This window comes from Electrona antarctica (genome assembly GCF_951216825.1).
Source record: "Electrona antarctica genome assembly, chromosome: 19".
Taxonomy (NCBI): domain Eukaryota; kingdom Metazoa; phylum Chordata; class Actinopteri; order Myctophiformes; family Myctophidae; genus Electrona; species Electrona antarctica.
In genome coordinates this window covers 28060924-28082161 of record NC_136800.1, presented here as the reverse complement: position 1 = coordinate 28082161, position 21238 = coordinate 28060924, and the positions used below count along the sequence as shown (strand labels likewise).

At 42.1% G+C, this 21238-nt stretch overlaps 2 protein-coding genes across 2 annotated transcripts; one reads left to right on the top strand and one right to left on the bottom strand.

Annotated features, from left to right (window-relative positions):
* Window positions 1-2039: 2039 nt before the first annotated feature.
* Window positions 2040-7438, bottom strand: nol7 (nucleolar protein 7). The gene is made up of 8 exons (XM_079530394.1): window positions 7163-7438; window positions 6798-6858; window positions 6575-6630; window positions 6039-6064; window positions 4517-4607; window positions 3594-3715; window positions 3266-3343; window positions 2040-2387 (listed from the first exon to the last, which is right to left on the bottom strand). The coding sequence occupies exons 1-8, from the start codon at window positions 7381-7383 to the stop codon at window positions 2314-2316; spliced, it is 729 nt and encodes a 242-aa protein (XP_079386520.1). The 5' UTR covers window positions 7384-7438; the 3' UTR covers window positions 2040-2313.
* A 1114-nt stretch (window positions 7439-8552) lies between these two features.
* Window positions 8553-19799, top strand: epdr1 (ependymin related 1). Its single transcript, XM_079530399.1, has 3 exons — window positions 8553-8923; window positions 15621-15829; window positions 17714-19799. The coding sequence occupies exons 1-3, from the start codon at window positions 8667-8669 to the stop codon at window positions 17917-17919; spliced, it is 672 nt and encodes a 223-aa protein (XP_079386525.1). The 5' UTR covers window positions 8553-8666; the 3' UTR covers window positions 17920-19799.
* The last annotated feature ends 1439 nt before the right edge of the window (window positions 19800-21238 follow it).

The following is a 21238-nucleotide window of genomic DNA, read 5'->3' as shown; positions in this document are numbered from 1 at the left end:
TAAAACTAATGGAAAATGCTAAACTATAATAACCTTGTTCACTATAGAACCATACAGAAGATTGGTTATCATACTGGTTTTAATGGCATACACCAAAACCTCACATTTATTGTGCTCTCTCCAGCATTTATGTAATGCATCAAAGTACAGAGCAGGTTCATGAGACAACCAAACCATAACGCTACCCTGCCACCAACATACATCTAACTTATTAATTTGTAGCCTGAGAATGATTAAGAAATGACATGAGATTAGTTTCATAAAAGAAAGTAAGGACCGCAATAAGCGCAAATAAGAACTTCATATTCCCCATCAATCAAAATGGCTAATACAAAATGTGTGCTGTATCAGTTCACAAATAACAATTCAATCAACATTCAACAGGAATTTCTTTTATTTATGTTTTATTTTAAAATACAAGACATAGACATACAAGGAACATGGTACACACAAAAACGACATCTATGACGAAACGACAACACATACCCCAGCACTCAAGATTGGTGCGTTAAAGGTGGTGTAATGATATTTATTTGGTTTAAACTAGGGATGTGCCGAGACAATTTGGCCAATATCGATATCCGATATAATTCATTGCCATTATGGCTGATAACCGATATGATCTCATTCTGTATTTAAAAAATATTATTTTGGCCATTCTGAAAAAAGGCTAAATATTCATTTGAAATATTTTCACATTTTATTCCTCCACATCAAATAGACAAGGATTCATAACATTTGATAATTGAAATCGTATAAATGGACTTCTTTTAACCATTTACTTTAATTTCTTAGGATTTGTGCAGTCTCTTACTAACCATTCAGGTAAGACCTTAAAACGTCTTTGTGCTTCAGGGCATAGTCACACAATACACTTCAAAGGGTCAGTCAGAGGGGTTTTATTATTTGCACCAACCACTCAAACTTTTTATTTAGAATACCAATATTTTTTTCCAATTGTGTTCGTTTAGATTAAATGCACCACAAACCATGGTGGGCAACTTTACCAACCTGCACATCTGAACCCTCAGCATGCGTTGGCTACGATTGACGCACACGGGTAACTGTACCTGTTACGAAGGCTTTTACTTAGACAACGGCAATATCCAGTGCTGACATCAGATTAATGTAGAAACCCCAAAGATGGATATACACAGTGGTGACATCATGACACTAGACTTGCACGCATCATAAAAGGCAGATCCCATCCTCTAAACCTCAGATACTGCTATCACCGATCTCAAATGCTAGGAATCTACAGGAGCCAAGCAAGACAAGATCCAAGATCAAGAACACCTCAACACATAAGAACCAAGGTGTCTGGCTTTACAACCCAGATACCTTGCATAGCTTTACCAAGACCACCATTCCAATTAGCTCCGTTAAACATCCCGGTTTAAGGTCGAATCGGACACTGCAGTGGGTCCTAGCCTAAACAACCAGCACTAGTTCGAGCTATTTTATAGACCCATAAAGCCTCATTTATACTGTGTAATCCCATTGTGATATGTCAACCCACGATCTGGGGCCAATACTACAAATCTAAATCCTAACCTTTTTCTGAAAAAAGTGTTTCTATATCAGTGGTTCTCAAACATTTTCCATGTAAAGGCGGACCCCAAAATATGCATTTGGCTGCTGTTCCCCATCTCAAAATATCATTACAAAGATTTGAGTTAGATGGTCACTTCCAAATATGTATATATATTCAATGATTTTGCACACTTTCACGATTTAATAGCCAATGCTAAAATCTGACAAATGTTTTCCCGGTTTTAAATCAACAAATTAAATCCTGTAGACTGGAGTTGCCCAGGCCAGGGCTCTATAATAGCCGCATCCTTTTCCCAAGCTCACATGTCCTAGTGTGACGCTTTGTGAGCTTGTAGGTCTGCTAATTTGGGTCCATGTAATTTCACTTAAACAATTCTGTGGTCACTTTTAAGTTGAATGGGATAATATGAGTTGTCAAGAATATCTAAATATTGAGTCAAGCAACTTAAACTGTCATTGCACACAAAAGCCAGAGTAGACATCAAAATGATCCCAGGAGTGTTTTACAGTGAAAAACCCATTTAAGCTTTACAGGTTGAAGTTGGTGAAATTTTACACATTTACAGTCCATGGATTAAGCCGACATTGGAACGCAGCAGTCATCCATCCGTCCCATCTAAAGCAGTAAAGCTCGTGCCGTTTGAGCTATGAACTGCTCTTTACAGATCTGATAGTGCTGGTTATGGTGGAACCGGTGTAATGAACTGCTCTTTACAGATCTGATAGCGCCGGTTAAGGTGGAACGGGTGATGATTTCAATCAGCTTGATTGGAGCTTCTGTTTGTGGAGCCACCTTTTCTTGAACTTCTCTGCGTTGGCTTTGTGCTTGTAGTCTGGAAGAGAGGTCACAGTCGACATTAGAAACGGTTTAAAGGTATAGCTTGTTAGTGTATGTCGCGCGTACCAGAGTATTTTGTTCTGCTTCCTCTTGACATTGTGGCAGCATTAAATACAAACTAATAACGACCCATGTGCAATTTAGAAAGAGTTGTATCAAACTTTTGTGAATCACATTCCTAGTGAAAACTGCACAACAAATTATTACACGGCTTGGTTGAATGCTTGATTCTGATTGGTCAATCACAGAATTCAGCGGTGTGTTATTGATAACAGACTCGGAGCACCTGCTGTGCCCCGCTGATTTACTGCCGTTTCCAACATGACAGCCATGTAAACGCACACAATGTCATTTACAGCTAAATAATGCTCTCAAAGGTTTTTGAAAACATTTGAGCGAGGAATAGACGATGCAGTACACGAAAATGGATTTTCGGGTACTGCGATAAAACACGCCTATAGTTCATTTTCAATGAGACCTGCGTTTTTGCTCGGAGAAGTTGCGGTGCGACAACGCAAGCATATTTACGCGAGCGCGGCCCGTGAATTTGTTGCACGCGTGCTCGTTTCGTGCACACGCCCGCGACTCACCAGACCGCGACTGTAGCAGACCTGTCGTTGATCCAGTCAACATGTGCGTTCCTCGCTCCCCGTTTGCAAGACCCTTTAGTAGTCGTCGTCATGCCTACTGTATGTTGCCTTTACATCGATACCGCAGGGAACAATGCATATATGTTGATATATCCAATCTGATAGGTTGTAAATACAAGATTTGGAACAGATGTGGCTGTCAGAACAAAGTTCAGGTTACTCCCTAAAGGCAACGTCAGCCTAAAACATGTTTAACACCGTGTGTGTGTGTGTGTGTTCTCACCCCAGTCCTTGTTGATGAACTGCATGGCGTTTATGTTACTCTCACCTCTCTTGACCCCAAGTGAGAGAAGCTCATTGGCTGTAATGACAAGATGACGGAAATATGGCACAGTTTTAATGTGAAGAAATGGAATCAATCAACATGGAAGTGATTTATTCCTGTTTTTAACTACTTCCTTCCTACTGTGTGTTCACAGTCAGGTGGAACGTGGAAGACTCATGTCCAAAACTGTTACTTTTCAGGATTCAAATGAGTAGTATGTATGATCATCAGTGTTGGTTCTGTTCCTAGATCCATTCAGTGTACAGTATATGCAGTATGCTCTTACATGTGGTTCTGTTGGTTTTGGATCCGTACATGCGGTTCTGCAGGAAGTCCACGGCACTCTGCTGCTGGGAGGAAGACATGGGTGGAGGCCTCTTGGTGCTCACCGTGTAGCTGCCCTTCACACTGAAGCAAACATGTCTGCAGGTCAGCTCATGTACACACCTGATACTTTTCAAGTTACATGTTAAGCCTATCTTAAATGGCGATTAACCTGCCAATATTGCACCAGTGTATGGACAGCTTGGGTTATCCTCTGTCTCTGTCAGGACTTTGTTTTTAAAAAGATCTGCAGTTTTCATGAGAAACTCTTTTTAACCCGTTAGTTTGGAAGCGCTCGTAAATCACTCAACAGCTATGTGTGCAATTTCCAAACGGTTATGCATTTTCAGGCAGAAACCCCTTATCTCCATATTCTAACTTTGTGGGGGTTTTTCGTAAGTTAATGTTCTAATATGATCACACAAAAGCATCAAAAGTAGCAGATCTACAAGCTTGAAGCGCAGCGAAAAGTGACATGATTCGAGCTTGACGATCTGCTACTTTTGTGAAAAGTAACATTTTGACATGAGGTTTCCACTTGACAGAGATGATATGCAGCCCGTTGAGTGGACGGTGGATCATCCACAGTGCCGTGTCATTAGTCAGAAGGTTCATTGTTCCGAAATTACTATCCCTCTATCTCTAACCCTAACCTAAACATAACCCAAGCACGGGAGCAGTCGCCAACCTTAATGCATGTTCGGACTAACGGGACTTCTGATCTATGGGCCGTTCCCTAATCCACGCGGTCTGTACAGGTGCAACATTGATGATTTTATCGCCCTTTAATACAATCAGATAGGACTCTTCTATTTCATGAATGGGCTGTCAATGAAGGGTATTGCTTGGGGCTTCAGGCACACCATAGTCCAATGGATTACGTACGTGCGGTTGTACGTCCGTTTGGTTTTCTTCGTGCCCTCTTCCTCCACCGTGCCGTCGGCTTCATTATCCTCTGGGGAACGTTCCTCTTCAACTGGGTGACAATAGAATGGTTTATAATTTAACTTCATTAACAAGTACACACAATATAGTATGCAGTGATGTAAATAGGGTGCGTTTTGCGTCCCAAAACGCACTTTATAGTTTTGGGCCGCAACCTCCGCTCAACCTTTGCGTCCCTTGGACGCAGAGGTTGAGCGGAGGTACTCAGCACAGTAATAATAATCCACGTGAAGAAGAAAAAATCGCGGGGGGGAAAATGCGGTAAAACAATAATCTAGGGACACGATCATTTTGCATGCCCGCATCCGACCTCATCCTATGTTATAAAAAATAAAATCCACGTAGGAATCGTTCTTGTAGAACCACTAGTCTGTAACAACACTGTCAACACAGCGCGCTGTGCGCCGCCATGTTGGCTCTGACTGAGCGCACTCAGCGCAGCCTCTAGACTAGAGCTGTTTAGAGACAGAGAGTGACGACAATAGAGTGATCAGTGACGCATGCAGCCCCACGAATAAGCAGTGAACGGAGATGTCGCAACTCTCTCAACTAAACGGCGCTGCCTCCGACAGAAATATTTAGGGGAACATGTTTTAGCGTGACAAGCAGACCCGATTCAATGGGAAACACACATTGTGTAACACACGCTGATATTTTGACTAAGTATAATAATTGCAACTGCAAACAACTTTTGGTTTAAGCTCTGTTAAATCCACTGTTGCCCACTATTAGTATTTCTTACTGAGTTGTGCTTGCTAATACTACTAGCCTACATTAAAAATATACTGTATAGGCCTATTTGATATGTTTATATATATTTTTTTATAAAATAAAATAAAACATGTTTTATTATTATTATTTTTGAGTGGTGCAACCACTCCCTTACGGAGCTATGTGTGTGGGTGGGTGGCTGGGTGTCTGGGTGTCTGGGTATGAGCACGAAAACAGCATGGTTGTTTTTCACCATCTGTGCGCAACCTAATGCACACACAAACACACACGCACGTATTAACTGTATGCTTTCGGGGGTGCCAGTACATTACAGTACAGTAGAGGGGCCGCCACACGGTAACTCTGTCATTCTCAACCGTTTCGGACGCGACGCGGTACGCCGGAACCGGCCCGGCCCCCTGGGCGTGTTCCTGGGGGTCTGGAACATCCCCCCCCGCGAACCCCCACACGGAGTTGCACCACTCACTTCACACAGGTGTGATTTTTTTTGGGACTCATAAGAATTTTTTGGGACTCACTTGAATGACCACCTGTGCATCCCGGGACCCATTACATTGAAAACCTATTTACATCACTGAGTATGGCTGTCGTTTGAACAGATCTACAAGCTTCACATCACTTTATGATGTGTTGTTAGTTTGTAGATCAGTTCTTTGGCAAACAAGTTAACACCCTTTCGCAATTGTGTAGTATAAATGAAAGTTAAGGGAAGAGTCTTTTTTTGTTTTACCTTTATCTCCTGGCACCTCCGGTTTCCTATAGAAACGACAGCAGACATGTTTTTAATGATGGAGAGACAGAGTGATAGATCCACTATTATACCACAGGTCGTTTCGAGGAAGCAATCTGATTGGTTGAAACAGCCTTCTAGCCGTGGGTTAAACCAGCACCATTCACCACCTAATCAAAACAAAGAATTCAACTGCTCTGTTCTCCCAGAGCGCTAGCAAACTCGGTGGCTAGGCTAGCTAGTTTCTTGGGACATTTGTGGTCGTAGTGACTACATCTGTCATTAAAAAAAATATTTATTTCAGCGATTCTCTTAGTTTTAAGGGTAACTGTGGTATAATTGCAATATTACACTCGAGGGTGTGGGTTAACGTGATTATTGCCACGACAGGGATGCGGTAAGGAATGCGGTAAGGAAGGAACGAGACGAAGTCTCGTTCCTTCCTTACCGCATCCCTGTCGTGGCAATAATCACGTTAACCCACACCCTCGAGTGTAATATTGCTTAAGTGAACGACACAGTCTGACTGAACGTACTTTGAAGAAGGCGCACCGATCTCCTCTAGAACTTCGGCAGGCAGCAGTCTGCGTTTCTGTAGAGACAAGAGACCACATAACCTGGATCAGTGCAACACACACTACCATAATCACTCACACTCGTTCTTGAAACGACTCCTGTCTCTTTATCCAAGTATTTTGTTAACAGTACAACTATAATAACACAGTGCATACACAACCTCAAAACATTGTCACACATTACCTTCTGTTCTTGAAACAACTCATGTTTCCTTCTTCTCTTTTCTTTCAGTCGTTCTTTTTCTCTGTCAACACGAAGAGATCACGTTTGTTTTGTTTCATTTGCAGAATGTTAAATGTTGTTCAATACAATCAGATTGGGCTTCTACTAACTGAATAGAATTATCAATCAATGGCACAAATTGCACAATGGTTCCATATCGTATGTACACAGAGTTAAATTAACTGGGGAGTTTACTTTGGGTGCCAGAAATAAAACTATCAAATCGAGGTCCTTGAAATTAAAACGGTTGGGAACCAGTGCATTATTGCGTATACTAATATTATTGTGTACTGTAAATATGAATTAGGCTATAATAAATAATATACCTGTTGGCAGCTTGCAGGGCGTCTCTCATGCTCTGCAGCGCCGTGGCCTTGGAGTCTTCGAACGTTACCTCGTCCGGAGCGCCATCATCATCACTGGAATCAAACATCAACATGTTTAAATCTGTGTTCGGTTCCATTTCTTCTTTATGAGAAGCAGGGGCTCCAGTCGTCTTCTTCCCATGCTGTTTGGACGCCATGTTGGATAGTCTGATGCGTGACATGCGTCATAAACCCGTGCTGTGCGTGACGTCCTTCCAAGGCGCCGAGGAGGACGCCTGCCCTCCCCCTTATATACTCTATGCTGCCCTCTTGTGGTGGAGATGCAAAACACATGCACCTGTGCAGGATAGCGGAACACTAGAAAGTAGAAATAACATTATTATAAACACATGCACCTGTGCAGGATAGCGGAACACTAGAAATAACATTATTATAAACTCATGCACCTGTGCAGGATAGCAGAACACTAGGAATAACATTATTTGATATTATTAATGGAACATAGTATATTTGTACCGTTGTACGTCTCTAAATGAATTAAAAATTGTGGACCCTAGTCAACAAGTCTAATGCTTTATCATGGTTCCGTCCACAGTAACGTTTTTTTTATTGACTTTCTTTTGAAATGTACCCATTCTGCATACTGTTAATAAATAATCAATCAAAACACAAATATTCACATCACATTACAATTACAGCACATGAGTGAGGCAAATAACCACCAATTATTTGTTTTATTTTTATTTGGCTATTTTTTAATTTGACCTCTTCCATTATTGCATAGGCCTACTACTAGGCCTATTAATGTCAATTTTATCTTCTTGTAACAAAAACACTCTGTAACCTTGTGCTATAGCCTATTGTGCTAGACACAGCAAACAATATCTTTATTATTAATATTGATGATGACCAGCTGATATTATCGGAGCCTTTTTTTAATTGAGAAATATTACAAACAATTCAGGTAGAAAAACACAGCACAAACAATCGAAGAACAGAAAATAAACAAACGGGACAAATAAACAAAGACAATACAATACAATAACATACAATAATAACAATGATATCAAGGTTCTGTAAATAATGATTCAATTAAATAGCTGTAGCAGTTTTTCATTATTATGTTTTTGTTCTTTTACAGGACCAATGACCTGAGAGGAGCAAGTTCCAATGGTCCACTTGAATTTGTTTTAAATTGTATTATTCTGTATGCTAAATTCTTCATACACAAACAAAATATTTGCCAAAACTACACCAATCTTCCCCCACTTCATATTATCGGAGCCGTGTGCCATTGGATATCAGGGCTATAGTGACGCGACTGCGCGTGTTGCGCTTTTTTTACGCAAATTACGCAGCTTTCTTTCCCGTCAACAAAAGGCCGTCAGTTCACTGACTGGACCAGGAGTCCAGGACCACCGAACCGTGCGAATCAGCAGCGACAGACAGACACGCTCCATTTCATTTTCAACACGCTATAGTATTATTACCATAAATAATCGTCATGCTGCTCCGGGTCGTGCTGCTGTTGTTGTTGTTCTCCGCGGCGTGCGTGCTGCCTTCCCCTGCATCATCATCCATGGGACCACCGTGGACGTGGAGCGGGGCAGGGCCGTGCACGGCCCCCCTGCAGTGGGAGGGAAGGTCGGTCCAGTACGACCACGGCACCGGGAGGAACACCCGCTCCGACCTGTCCTACGACGCCCAGAACCAGAGGCTCAGACTTCTGGAGCAGCACAAGAAACACACACCCTGCCAGAGGTAAAGAATAGAATAGCAATAATAATAATAATGATGATATGGTGATGATGATGATGATAATAATAGCCTAACAACAACACTATATTGTTCATTTAAAACTATTGTAAGTGATTGATTGATTGGTTGATTGAAAACTTAATTAGAAAAAGCCAGTGGTGCAGATTTATAGGCCTACAAAAGATATGCTAGCTAAAGGATAACCCAAACAAGCCTATTATTTCCATTGAGGTCCTGGGTATTCAATTCACAGACATTAAAGACAAACAATAACACAATAATGTGCAAAACATCACTATACTATACGAGTCGTAATACAAAGTAATGTATTTATTTTTGGTGATAAAAAAGGATTTTATAAGCTCTATATTCTTATAGGGTCTACTCTACAGTATAGCGTTTGTTCAGTAACAGGGGCCTCCTTAGCTCTGGTCCATAGCCCTAATGCCCTTTGCTGCCGTTGCATTAAGGCATAGAGCTTTGGATCAGAGCAAGGGCCTCCCCATCTCTCCAGCTCTTTAGTAACCAGAACATACATATTTCAGGTGTGTTACAAGATGTCATCCAATCAGGAGATGGTTGCTATCAGAGAATACAAAACTGCTCGCCCCAATTCCAACTCGCCCCAACCCGCGAAGAATGGTCGCCCCGACTGCGAAGAACGGTCGCCCCAAAGCCCGGCGAAGTCGCCCTAAAATCTCTGGCGAAGTCGCCCCAAAAGTGTGGACAAGTCGCCCCGTAAAACCGTTATATTTTCTAGGTAACAACAGAGAGAGATAGATTTTTACCTGTGCTTTTAAACAGAGCGAGAGAGATTTTTACATGTACTTTTAAACACACACAGAGAGAGAGAGAGATAGAGATTTTTACCTGTACTATATTTTTCCCTGTACTTTGATATTTTTACCTGTACTTTTGGGGGCTAGACAGAGAGGAGGAGGTAAAGTGTCTAGCTATAGTGAGAGTGGAGGGGTCCCAATGGGGGGTCGTCAACCCCTTTTGTTTGAGTGTGGTGGGTCGTTACTACAACAACAGATTAACTGTAGGAATGCACACGGATGGAGTGCATCAGTTGACCAACAACAACAACAAACTGGTTCTAAATGTTCTAATCTGAGAAATAAGATAAAATAAACATGGAGTACAGGTTCTAAATGTTCTAATATACATGGGGCAAGATATCCACGCTTTGGGGCGAGATATCCACGCTTTGGGGGCGAGCTATTCACGGCTTTGGGGCGACCGTTCTTCACTTTTCGAAATTCCAGGGCGACCGTTCTTCACTTTTCGCGGGGGCGAGTTGGAAAAGGGGCGACCGTACCTGTTACCGTAGCGGTGACTATACTATCATAATATAGAGCTTTACATTGAAAGAAAGAAATCAAGACATCTGTGAGTTTCAAGGTTCCATCTGTGTTTAAATGAACACTCAAGATGTAAACATTTTGGGTCTTTCAAATGCTTATTTTGATTGATTGATTGATTGAAAATTTTATTAAGAGTGATGGATTTATAATTAAGATAAAACCCATTAGTTGCATATAAAATGCAGAAGGGACAATTAATGATTCACCAAAGATATAAAGGACTGTATAATACTGAATTACTGAGCTACACAGGGCTATAACTATAAAAAATACTTCTAAGAAAGTATTTAAAAGTACTGATGAATACTCAGCACCACAACAGGTTAACAATTAGCTTTAAGCAGGAAATACTCTTTTAGAAAAATACCTTACGTAGCCAATTAAAAAGATGAGTCCACCAGAAGAATGATTGTGGTTTTAGTTAATTCATTTTCCAGATCTGAGAGACAGAATGATACTCACATACAGCCAAATAACTCTCCCCTGTACCACAAGCAGGCACAGGGTAGTCTCTCACGAACAATTCATTTCACCGCCATTAATACTGTAGAATACGTCAATTGTTGATACACATTTCATTGGCTGAATACACAGTTAATTTCCACTATGCCACGCTGGCACTGGGTGTCGAGCGCTCATTGGACCAGCACATGGCTGATGAGACTGATATCGGGACAGCTTCCTTAGTTCCGTCGAGAGCCATAGACCGGGAAAGCACTGAGGCTGGCGTTGCCATGGCAACCTGAAGATAACATTTCTTTCCCGGCTAGCTGTAAACTCTTACCAGAGAGAAATGCTCCTATCTACTTTCTCACTAGCCACCAAGGTCAAATACATGCAGTGTTCTATCAAAACAGACCTCTCAGTATACGAGCTAACTTTTGACTGGGGACAGACAGTAAATCTTAACTTGGCGTCAGGCAATCCATAATATAATAATATAAAGGATAATATAGGGCTGAGATGATTAGGCCTGTGGATGGTGACATGACATAAATAGGATAAGGAGAACACAGTCTGGGCCAAAAGGAAACATTGACACAAGTCCACAAAAATACCAAAATAGCAGATCTACCATAACTCAAAATGATCTATCAAAGAGTTTGCAGAATTATAGTACATTTCAAGCACAAACTCAATACAAAGGCTGTTAACTGTGAGTGGACGACCCAATTAAGCATTACACTTGTTTACAACAGGGTCCACCATGTTCAATTTATCAAAACATTTAGAGACGTACAAATAGACACTTCTATATAGACAAAGAACAGTACAGGAATTCATCATAATGGAGGTAAAAAGGGAAAAGAAACATATACAGTGAGGGGAAAAAGGGGGGGGCGGTGGGGGGGATTCAGATTTTACGGGGGCCAGTTTCGAATTGCAGCCATCCGTAGGTGCCCTTTGAGAGCGGTTTTGAAGGAGTCAAGGGATTCGCATGTCTTAATGACTGTTGGTAGGGCGTTCCACATTTTGGTGGCATAGGAGCAAAAAGAATTTAGTCCCTTGTTTGTGCCGAATCTGGGTTGAACATGATTCGTTGCACTCCCTCTGGTGTTGTGGGTGTGGACTTTGTTAACATTAAGGAAGTATCTACACAGGTACATGGGTATCGTGGTGGAGTATCGAATCTTGTGGACCAGACCCATTGCAAGATGCTGTACTCTGTCGCCGACCCTAAGCCATGCCAGTCTGTCAAAGTGGGCAGGGGTGAGGTGGGTTCGGGGGGTGAGGCCAAGTAGGAGCCTGACCAGTTTGTTTTGGGAGGTCTGGAGCCTAGTTTTGAGGGCCTTTGAGGTGCTGTGGTACCAGGAGGTGCATGCATAGTCAAAGAAGCCTTGTACAAGGGCTCCTGTTAAGGTCTTCAAGGTGTTTTTGTCGACCAGTGAGGAGATCCTGTAAAGGAATCTTGTTCTTTGGTTGACCTTTTTGATTACGTTGGTGGCCATTTTATCACCGGAAAGATTAGCCTCCAGGATGGAACCTAGGTAGGTAATTTCATCTTTACGTGTGATAACATTGTCACCCACTCTAACCAAGAAGCCATTTGCCTTGCTGAGATTACTATTAGATCCAAAGAGAATGGATTCAGTTTTCCCCAGGTGTAAAGATAGTTTGTTATCAGCGAGCCAGGTGCAGATTCTACCGAGTTCAGAGCTGAGGGCATTTTCAACCTGCAGTTTGTCCCTGTCCGAGACCAGCAGTGCCGAGTCATCTGCGAACAGGAACAAGTTGCAGACACAAGCTGAAGTCATGTCGTTAACATATATTAGGAACAGTAGAGGCCCTAGTATGCTTCCTTGTGGAACGCCACAGCTCACTGGGAGGGGGGGGGGACAGTGTTCCGTTCACTTCCACCATCTTTGCTCTCCCCTCCAGGTAGGATTGCATCCAGCTCACTGATGTGCTATCGAAACCAATTGCTTTTAGCTTGTTAACCAGTATGGAGTGGTTCACTGTGTCAAAAGCCTTTTGGAGGTCCAGCATGACCATGCCGCAGTATTTGCCAGCGTCCACCTCTTGTTTGATGTGGTCGCTCAAATAGAGAAGGCATGTGTCAGTGGAGTGGGATGTTCTGAAGCCAGATTGGAACTCGTACAATAATTTATTAGTGGCAAGATACTTTTCAACCTGTTCATAGACTATTTTTTCCCTCACTTTCGAGATGGAGCTTAGAATAGAAATAGGGCGGTAGTTGCCGGGGTCTAATTTACTCCCTTTCTTGTGCAGGGGGGTTACTTTGGCCAGTTTGAAATCTAGGGGGACCTGTCCCTGTTTGATGGAGAGGTTTACTATTTACTACTAGAGGTTTATTATTGCCCCCACTGTGTGTGTTTAAAGTTAGGTTGAGCAGGAACCAAATGGACCCTTATGGCTCTGTAACTCAGATGGAGAATTGTGCACTCGAGTTAAATTAACGTTGATTTTACAATACATTGGGGTCCCAGAGATAGAAATGCCATTAAATGGAGGTCCGTAGCCTGATGCATGTCAAACTAGGGACAGTGGGGGTCCTTGAAATTAAAATGGTTTAAAACCACTGCTAGAGCCATACAAATCTTCTCTTATGGGGGGTCCTTGGCATATCTTTTTAAATGGGGGTCTGCAGGTTAATAAGTTCTTGAAATGAAAAAGTGTACTAGCCTATAGCCTATATGAAACAACATTTACATTTGGATGCAGAGAGCTGTTTGTTCAGTAGTCATGAGTTCATTTCCAAAGGTTAATTCACTGTGACTGCTTGCTTTGGCACATGATGGCTCTAGTATGGTGACTTTATCCCTTTTATAATCGATCATTTCTGTCCCACGTAACCTGCTGAAATACTGCGTGACCCATTCAATGAAATGAATGGGAATGAAATCCCTATTTTTTTGTAAGTGTGAGATGTCATACATGTATGTATCATATAGTTGCTAATAGAATTATCTCCATATTTGAACTTTGTAAATTCACGCCCTCATACTACAGCATCAAAAGTAGCAGGCACCGCATTTTGAGCTTGTAGATCTGCTACTTTTGCTACTTTTCAATTGGAATCCTGAAAATTAAGAGCTTTGGACATACCGGTATGTGGTTTCCAACTTTCCACCCGAAAGAGACGATATGAGCCAAGCCAATATCACAATCAGAATCAACTTTATTGTCACATGACAGGTTTAAGGTAAATCAAAGACCAGTAAGACCAGTAAGACCAGACCTCGCCCGAAAGGGCGAGGTCTGGTTTGATGAGGTAAGATCAACATATGGAATGTCAGAACAGCTTAGCTTCATATGGAGATCTAAGGGTCAGTGTCTTGAGTGTACAGGGTTTGATGAGGGCCCTTGTAGGCCCGGGCCTTAAGTTTCAGGCCTGTTGTGTTGAGAACTCTAGTTTTCATAGTAAATGCAACCTACCGTCGCAATAATCATGAACGGTAGCAGCAGAGCCGGATTTACTTGCTGAGGGCCCCCGGGGCTGGAGCAAATTCGGTCTCGCGCGCCGCGAGGCCGGAAAATAATTGGGCTATTTTGTTTTCATTTTGGGGTACCCCTGCAGGCCCCTAAAAATAGAGGCAGGCAGGCAGGCAGGCAGGCAGAAGCTCTCAATGGTTTAACCATAATACAACTAAATACAATAACTATACACACATTTCACTTGAATTGGATTTCAATACTTTACAATCTTATAATTTAAAAAAATATATTATTATAACCCAACGGTAAGTCCGGCTCTGGGTAGCAGAGATTACACATGAGTTGCCGCAATAAGGTGAGGTTAAAAATAGTGTTGTTAAGTGGGTCAGCATAATCATGGCTGACTCTGATCAGTTTACATTGCAGATCATGGTCATAGCTACAAGTCATTGGCTGAATTGGTAAGAATAATTACTGTAATAACTACATTGTTGTAGTGAGTAATTGCGAACAAACTCAAATTCTCACAAGATTAAACAAGAAAACTGGTAAAATCTTAACATTTATGACTATTGAAGAGGTGACATTATTAAATTGAAGTGAGTACATTTGACCGTTTTTGTGTTAAATATGTTTTTTCACATTACATGGATATTCTTAGTGATAATGCATCCGGTTTCATTTCCCACACTATTAACCTATAAATGGAAGGGCTTTGCTTAGGTAATGTGTGACTGCGAGTTCTGGTGTGAGAAAACATCGATACAACTGAATATCGTGAGAGTTTTATGCTACTTTATTGATTCTGAAAAACATATATAATATATTATAATTATTGTGGACCTCCTGAAGGTCCACAAGGCCAAGTACCGCACCTGGGGGGACAGGGCCTTCTATGTTTCGGCCCCCAAACTCTGGAATGAACTCCCCAACCATCTCAGAGCTGCTCCCTCTCTCCTCTCTTTCAAAACCTTGTGGAAAGCATTCTAATTCTAATCCAGAGAAATGTGGTTCTTCAGAGTAAATAGCATGAACCCTAGGCAACAGACAACAGGGTAAATGGTCACAAAAACAGAGTGCAAAGGAAACAATTTAGTTCTACAAAGAAACTAGGATACCAGATAAACATCAAACCTTGCATCTTTCTAAACCAGTGGTTCTCAAACATTGTCATTTCAAGGACACCCACAATTGATTTATATTTAAACCACGGACCCCCATTTGAACAGATGTTGTGCAAGGGACTCCCAAATGTATACAGGTAGATTTGTTTGTCAAAAATAGCCGATCTACAATGTCGATCCACAACGTAGATCGGCTATTTTCAGTAACCCGAACGATAGATTAGGGCTTAAGTGGAACCCCCCCAAAGACTCCACTTTGACAGCATGCTATCTATCTGTCTATCCAGTTCAACTCTTGTCTTCTGATTGCAGGTCCTTTGAGTACATCTACCTGTACCAGACTGGGGTGATGTTTCAGATCGACCAGAAGACCAAGGAGTGTTCTAAGCTGGCCTTGACGGAGGCCTGGGACCCCTTCGACATCCCAGACAACTCTACCTTCGAGGACCAGTACTTCATCGGCGGACCCGGGGACATGATCCAGGTGCAGGAGTGGTCTGACAGGAAACCAGCTCGTAAACGTAAGTCTGTCTGCTGACACATCACATCTTGACTACTGCAATCTGAGACTGAGGCAAATAAAGGAAAAACAGTGAGTCAACAGTCTGTCTTGAGAGACTATGACTACTGTAACTTCCTTCCTATTGGCTTCCCGGCAGGGGCAACTAGTACAACCAGATGGGAGTGTGAAGGACCATCCAGTCTTCTGTGTGTTAGAGCCTCCCTAGCCTCGGTACCAGGCTTTCATTTTAGTTGGCGCAAAAAATGAAAGCCTGGAGGAACGCATTGGCCACTCTGGTCTAGAAGTGAGAGTCAACGCTTCCGGATGGGCGTCGCTCCAAATGATGTGACGTAGCGCTGCACTAGGGGGGAGAGGAGGGCTGGGGGTGACTGACAGATCGGTGAGATCCAATCAGGGCGTGCGCAAATCTCTGCCGCGACCACATTAGCTCAGGCTAGAGCCTCCCATCACTGGAATAGTCTCCCTACCGAGAGTATTTGTAATCATTGGTAATTATCAGCTCCATTTTTCACTGGTACGTGTCACTTCTCACATTTCACTGTAATTGTTCTGCAATACAAAGCAACCAAAGGCATGGACCCCATTCAAAATATTCACACGGTGGTCATTTTGCACTTAAGTCATCCTTAAAGGGTAAGACCACTTTTGTAGAGGTTTGGGTTGTGTAGTTACCTTGCCATGATGTAACTCCAAATGTGGACAAGAAATCAAAAATAATTTCTCCAGTGATTAGAAATTGATAATTCAAAATATGCTCCTCATTGACTTACATTGTACGCTGAAACAGCTCTCAAAGTCACTCTTTTAGTACGTAAACAAACACAAACAAAGTTGTTTCAGACAATATAGAGCAACACCAAAACTCATGTGGTTTTATTTCTTCATAAAAATGGTAACTTCCTGTTGATTTTACTATATGAAGATCTGGATCCGGATCTATGGATCCAGTCCGGGTTTTCTTCTGAATAAAAATGGACAAATCAACAGGAAGTTAACATTTTTATGAAAAAAGAAAACCACATGAGATTTGGTGTTGCTCTATATTGTCTGAAACAACTTTGTTTGTGTTTGTTTACGTACTAAAAGAGTGACTTTGAGAGCTGTTTCAGCGTACAATGTAAGTCAATGAGGAGCATATTTTGAATTATCAATTTCTAATCACTGGAGAAATTATTTTTGATTTCTTGTCCACATTTGGAGTTTCATCATGGCATGGTAACTACACAACCCAAACCTCTACAAAAGTGGTCTTACCCTTTAAAGTGCCACACGGGTTTCATTACTTCCCCAACCAGCAAACATGACGTGAGAGCAAAATGTCCGCTGGGTGAATATAGTCAATACCTTAAAAGGGCCGGAAGCCCGGAACCAGCCCTTCAACCCTTTCTTCTCACTTCGATCAGCTAACACAGGAATGCAGTTTGAGCCTTCCCTAAAACACAGTGCACAACGCTCCACAACACATCCCAGACTCTCCTCTATCCTGGTTCACAAACCGTGGAATAATCTCCCCACTGCAGTCAGAACTGCAGACTCATGAGTCACTCCCAATCTTCAGCCGTAGTCTGAAGACTCATCACTTCAGACTCCACCTCACCCCCTAGCACTCCTCGCTCCTTCTTATCCCTTCTTGCCACCGTCCTTCGATAGACTACAGTATATAGTTTTCAATACACATACAGTATCTTGGTCACCTATTCTAATTCTTCGTTATTTAGATGAGTTGTTTCTTGACCACAAATGTTAAGAATGTGATTTAGCAATAGAATGTTCTTTCGACAGATGCTAGATTCATTGTTTAGTTGGTATCCTAGTTTGTTTGAGACACTCTTGTCGACCACCACCATCAACCGGTCTCTCTCTGTCTGTCTCCACCAATCAGATGAGACGTGGGTGGGGGTGTACACACTGCAGGACTGCTACCCCGTGCAGGAGACCTACGTCAGGAACAGCAGCGTCTCCACCTCCACCCGCTTTTTCGACATCCAGCTGGGGATCAGTGACCCGGATGTCTTCACCCCGCCCTCCACCTGCCAGGTGGCCCGCCTTGACAAGATGTCTGAGACCACCAACACCACCCACTGCTGAGACCCTCCACCCAGTCCAGCACCAACATTCACTGTTGATCTTTGATCTTAACCAATGTTGGCGTAACGCTGATTCTAAAATGCCTGCTAAATCCTGACCTAAGTTTTCTGAAGAACTTAAAATATTTATAAAGCCACATCAGATATTTTACATTTTTGAATACTGTACATACTGTACAGAACCCCAAGAGGGGTTCCCGTCCAGAAGGGTTATAACACCAAAAGGGGTTCCCGCCCAGAATGTGTTAAACTACTTAAAGGGATCGCTTAATGCACTGGTTCTCAATGTGAGGTCCGGGGACCCCCAGGGGGTTTGTTGAGGGGGTTCCAGGGGGTCCCCCCAGCTAATTGATAGTCAGTAGACAAATTGGCCCTTATGTGTCTGTAACTCAGAGAGCGTAATAATTGAACATTTGTACACTCAGTGTTAAATTAACGCTGAGGAGTTCACTCTGTAGATTGGGGGTCCCAGAGATAAAACATTGCATCAACTGGTGTGTCCGTCCTAATGCATTTCAATACTTACTATACTATTACGTATATACAGCACACAGTTTTCTCTATAGTTTTTGTTCTTTGCTCACTTCTTTGCTTCGCGCTCTCTCAGGTTGAAGCTTGGTGTGTGATTAGTGACTACGTTCTGTCTTTCCACTAATGCGGCCTCGTAGTTGTCACGTGTTGGGATACACTAAGCCGTTTACACTCATATGTCCAAACGTCCCACGTTAGTAGTCTAGTCGGAGGTCCCAACCTTTTTTGGCCGTGCGGTGTGCACCCCTGTTACCTCCTGACCTAGCTGACGCACCTCCCAACCTGCGGTGTGCACCCCCTGTTACCTCCTGACCTAGCTGACGCACCTCCCAACGCTAAGTCTCATTATATTTGGCCGAAAATGATACAATTTTAATATGATTATGGCAAATAATCACAGAATGTCACTGCACTGAGAGACATGCAGCTGCTGTATACTCCCACAGTTGCTCTATACATCTCCTTATAACTAGTGTTTTACCAGATTTTGCCATTTGTGCTAAATAACCCCTGGTCTAGATAGAATATGTACATGTACATTCATTCTAATGACATGTCCCATATAAGTCTGCATTTGAGCAGACTTGAAAGAGCGGACCTCCGCAAAATTCACTGACAAAAAGAATACTCGGGCAACTTAAAAGCATCCTGGTATATTTGCCTAATAGCGATGCTTGGCTGTTCGTTCAATTGTCCCCTTAATCTTGGAAGTCTGTACTCTGCTTTGGTGTCAGGTACTTGCAGTAGATCTTACCGATCTGGGGACTCACGTCTATTGCTGCAAAAAGCTGAAATATATTAGAATTGTCTGTGACATCAAAGGGTTACCTTGCATTCAGAATATCTAAAACAATCTTTAGTCCAGTGGTTAGTTCATGGCAGCTGTAATGCAATCATTGAGTTCCATCGCAGCTGTTGTGAGCTTGTTGATGTGCTATTTGTTTTCTATTGTTGAACCATTTTAGTTATAAAATGGTTATAATGCCTATAACATGGCATGTGAATAGGCACACCAGGTTGAAAGCTGTTCAAACACAATTCCGTGGTTTAGAGTTAGAAATGCCAGATCCCTGCAGTACTGCAGGGATCTCAATGTTCTGTTGGATTTACACCACAAGAGGGAACTTGAACCTTTCTAATGCCCAACTAGGATAATAAGGATTTATACTTTGAAATTCTTCAGCTTTTAAGATATTTGTATGAGCCTTAAACACTGACACTGCCGTGATTACTTTACTTTGCACTAATTAGGCTATACGTTTGTGCCAGGTACTGAAATGCAAGTTCAATGTGTGTGTGTGTGTGTGTGTGTGTGTGTGTGTGTGTGTGTGTGTGTGTGTGTGTGTGTGTGTGTGTGTGTGTGTGTGTGTGTGTGTGTGTGTGTGTGTGTGTGTGTGTGTGTGTGTGTGTGTGTGTGTTGGGGGGGTGGGGGGGAGTGGGTGTGTGTGCATGCATGTGTGAGAGAGAGAGAATGTTGAAGATTGTGTATAATTTTCCTGGTCAATAAAGCAGAATGACAAAATACTGAGTCTCTGTACAGTTTTTCCTATGAAAGCTTGCCAGAAAAAGTCTTGCTCACTGAATAAACTGTTAAAGGGACACTTCACCCTTTTTGCAAAAAAAAATATATAATGACGTTTAGAAGATTTAGAATGATGTGGTTTTAGATTTTAGCAGTGTCTCTGATGTCATCAACACTGGGCACACTTCCTGGATTACAATTCCCATAATGCTTTGGTGCACTGCTCCTCCTTCGACTTCAGAAAATATAATTTATTTTTATTTTTGAATGCTCATAAAATGCTTTGTGGTCAAAGTGATATTAGCAGTAAAATTAGCAGATGTTTCTGTCCTGGGACCTTCGTCAGTGCTATATGAGTGCATCATAGACAAACCAGTTGCTCAGACTAAATGGAAAATCCATCTGGATTCTGTTTGAAGCTTGGTATCTAAATCACCACGGACAGCGATGAAATACAAAATACGCTTCTTAAGTAATCTATTTGTGGTTGACAATCTGACAGCTGTAGTCAATGGTACAAACATTTGTACCACCAGTAAATATTTCGCTGCCGTCTCCCGTTCAGGCTTGTGAATGTATTGAGCGGTAACCAGAAACCTTCCTGAAAAATGTATATTTTTCATTTCCTGAAAAATGAACAGTTACGTGGTTTCTTCCCTACATTATGACGATCCGTAGAGGATTATGGCGATTCGTAGAGAATTATGGCAATTCGTAGAGGATTATGTCGATTCGTAGAGGATTATGGCGATTCGCGAGGATTATGGCGATTCGTAGAGGATTATGGCGATTTGCGAGGATTATGGCGATTCGTAGAGGATTATGGCGTTTCTTAGAGGATTATGGCGATTCGTACAGGATTATGGTGATTCATAGAGGATTACGGCGATTCATAGAGGATTATGGCAATTCGTAGAGGATTATGGCGATTCGTACAGGATTATGGTGATTTGTAGAGGATTACGACGATTTGTAGAGGATTATGGCGATTCGTAGAGGATTATGGCAATTCGTGAGGATTGCAGCGATTCGTAGAGGAATATGGTGATTCGTAGAGGATTATGGCGATTCGTAGAGGATTATGGCAATTCGTACAGGATTATGGCGATTCGTAGAGGATTACGGCGATTTGTAGAGAATTATGGCGAATCGTAGAGGATTATGGCGATTCGTAGAGGATTACGACAATTCGTAGAGGATTATGAAGATTCGTAGAGGATTACGGCGATTCGTAGAGGATTACGGCGATCCGTAAAGGATTATGGCG

Bases quoted from the DNA above. Each gene is read 5' to 3' on its own strand.
- nol7 (XM_079530394.1), bottom strand. From the start codon at position 7,383: ATGTCACGCATCAGACTATCCAACATGGCGTCCAAACAGCATGGGAAG. The intron at 6,065-6,574 runs GTACGTTCAGTC...TCGTTTCTATAG, and splicing joins ATCGGTGCGCCTTCTTCAAA to GAAACCGGAGGTGCCAGGAG. The intron at 3,344-3,593 runs GTAAGAGCATAC...TTGTCATTACAG, and splicing joins CAAAACCAACAGAACCACAT to CCAATGAGCTTCTCTCACTT.
- epdr1 (XM_079530399.1), top strand. From the start codon at position 8,667: ATGCTGCTCCGGGTCGTGCTGCTGTTGTTGTTGTTCTCCGCGGCGTGC. The intron at 8,924-15,620 runs GTAAAGAATAGA...TTCTGATTGCAG, and splicing joins AAACACACACCCTGCCAGAG to GTCCTTTGAGTACATCTACC. The intron at 15,830-17,713 runs GTAAGTCTGTCT...TCCACCAATCAG, and splicing joins CAGGAAACCAGCTCGTAAAC to ATGAGACGTGGGTGGGGGTG.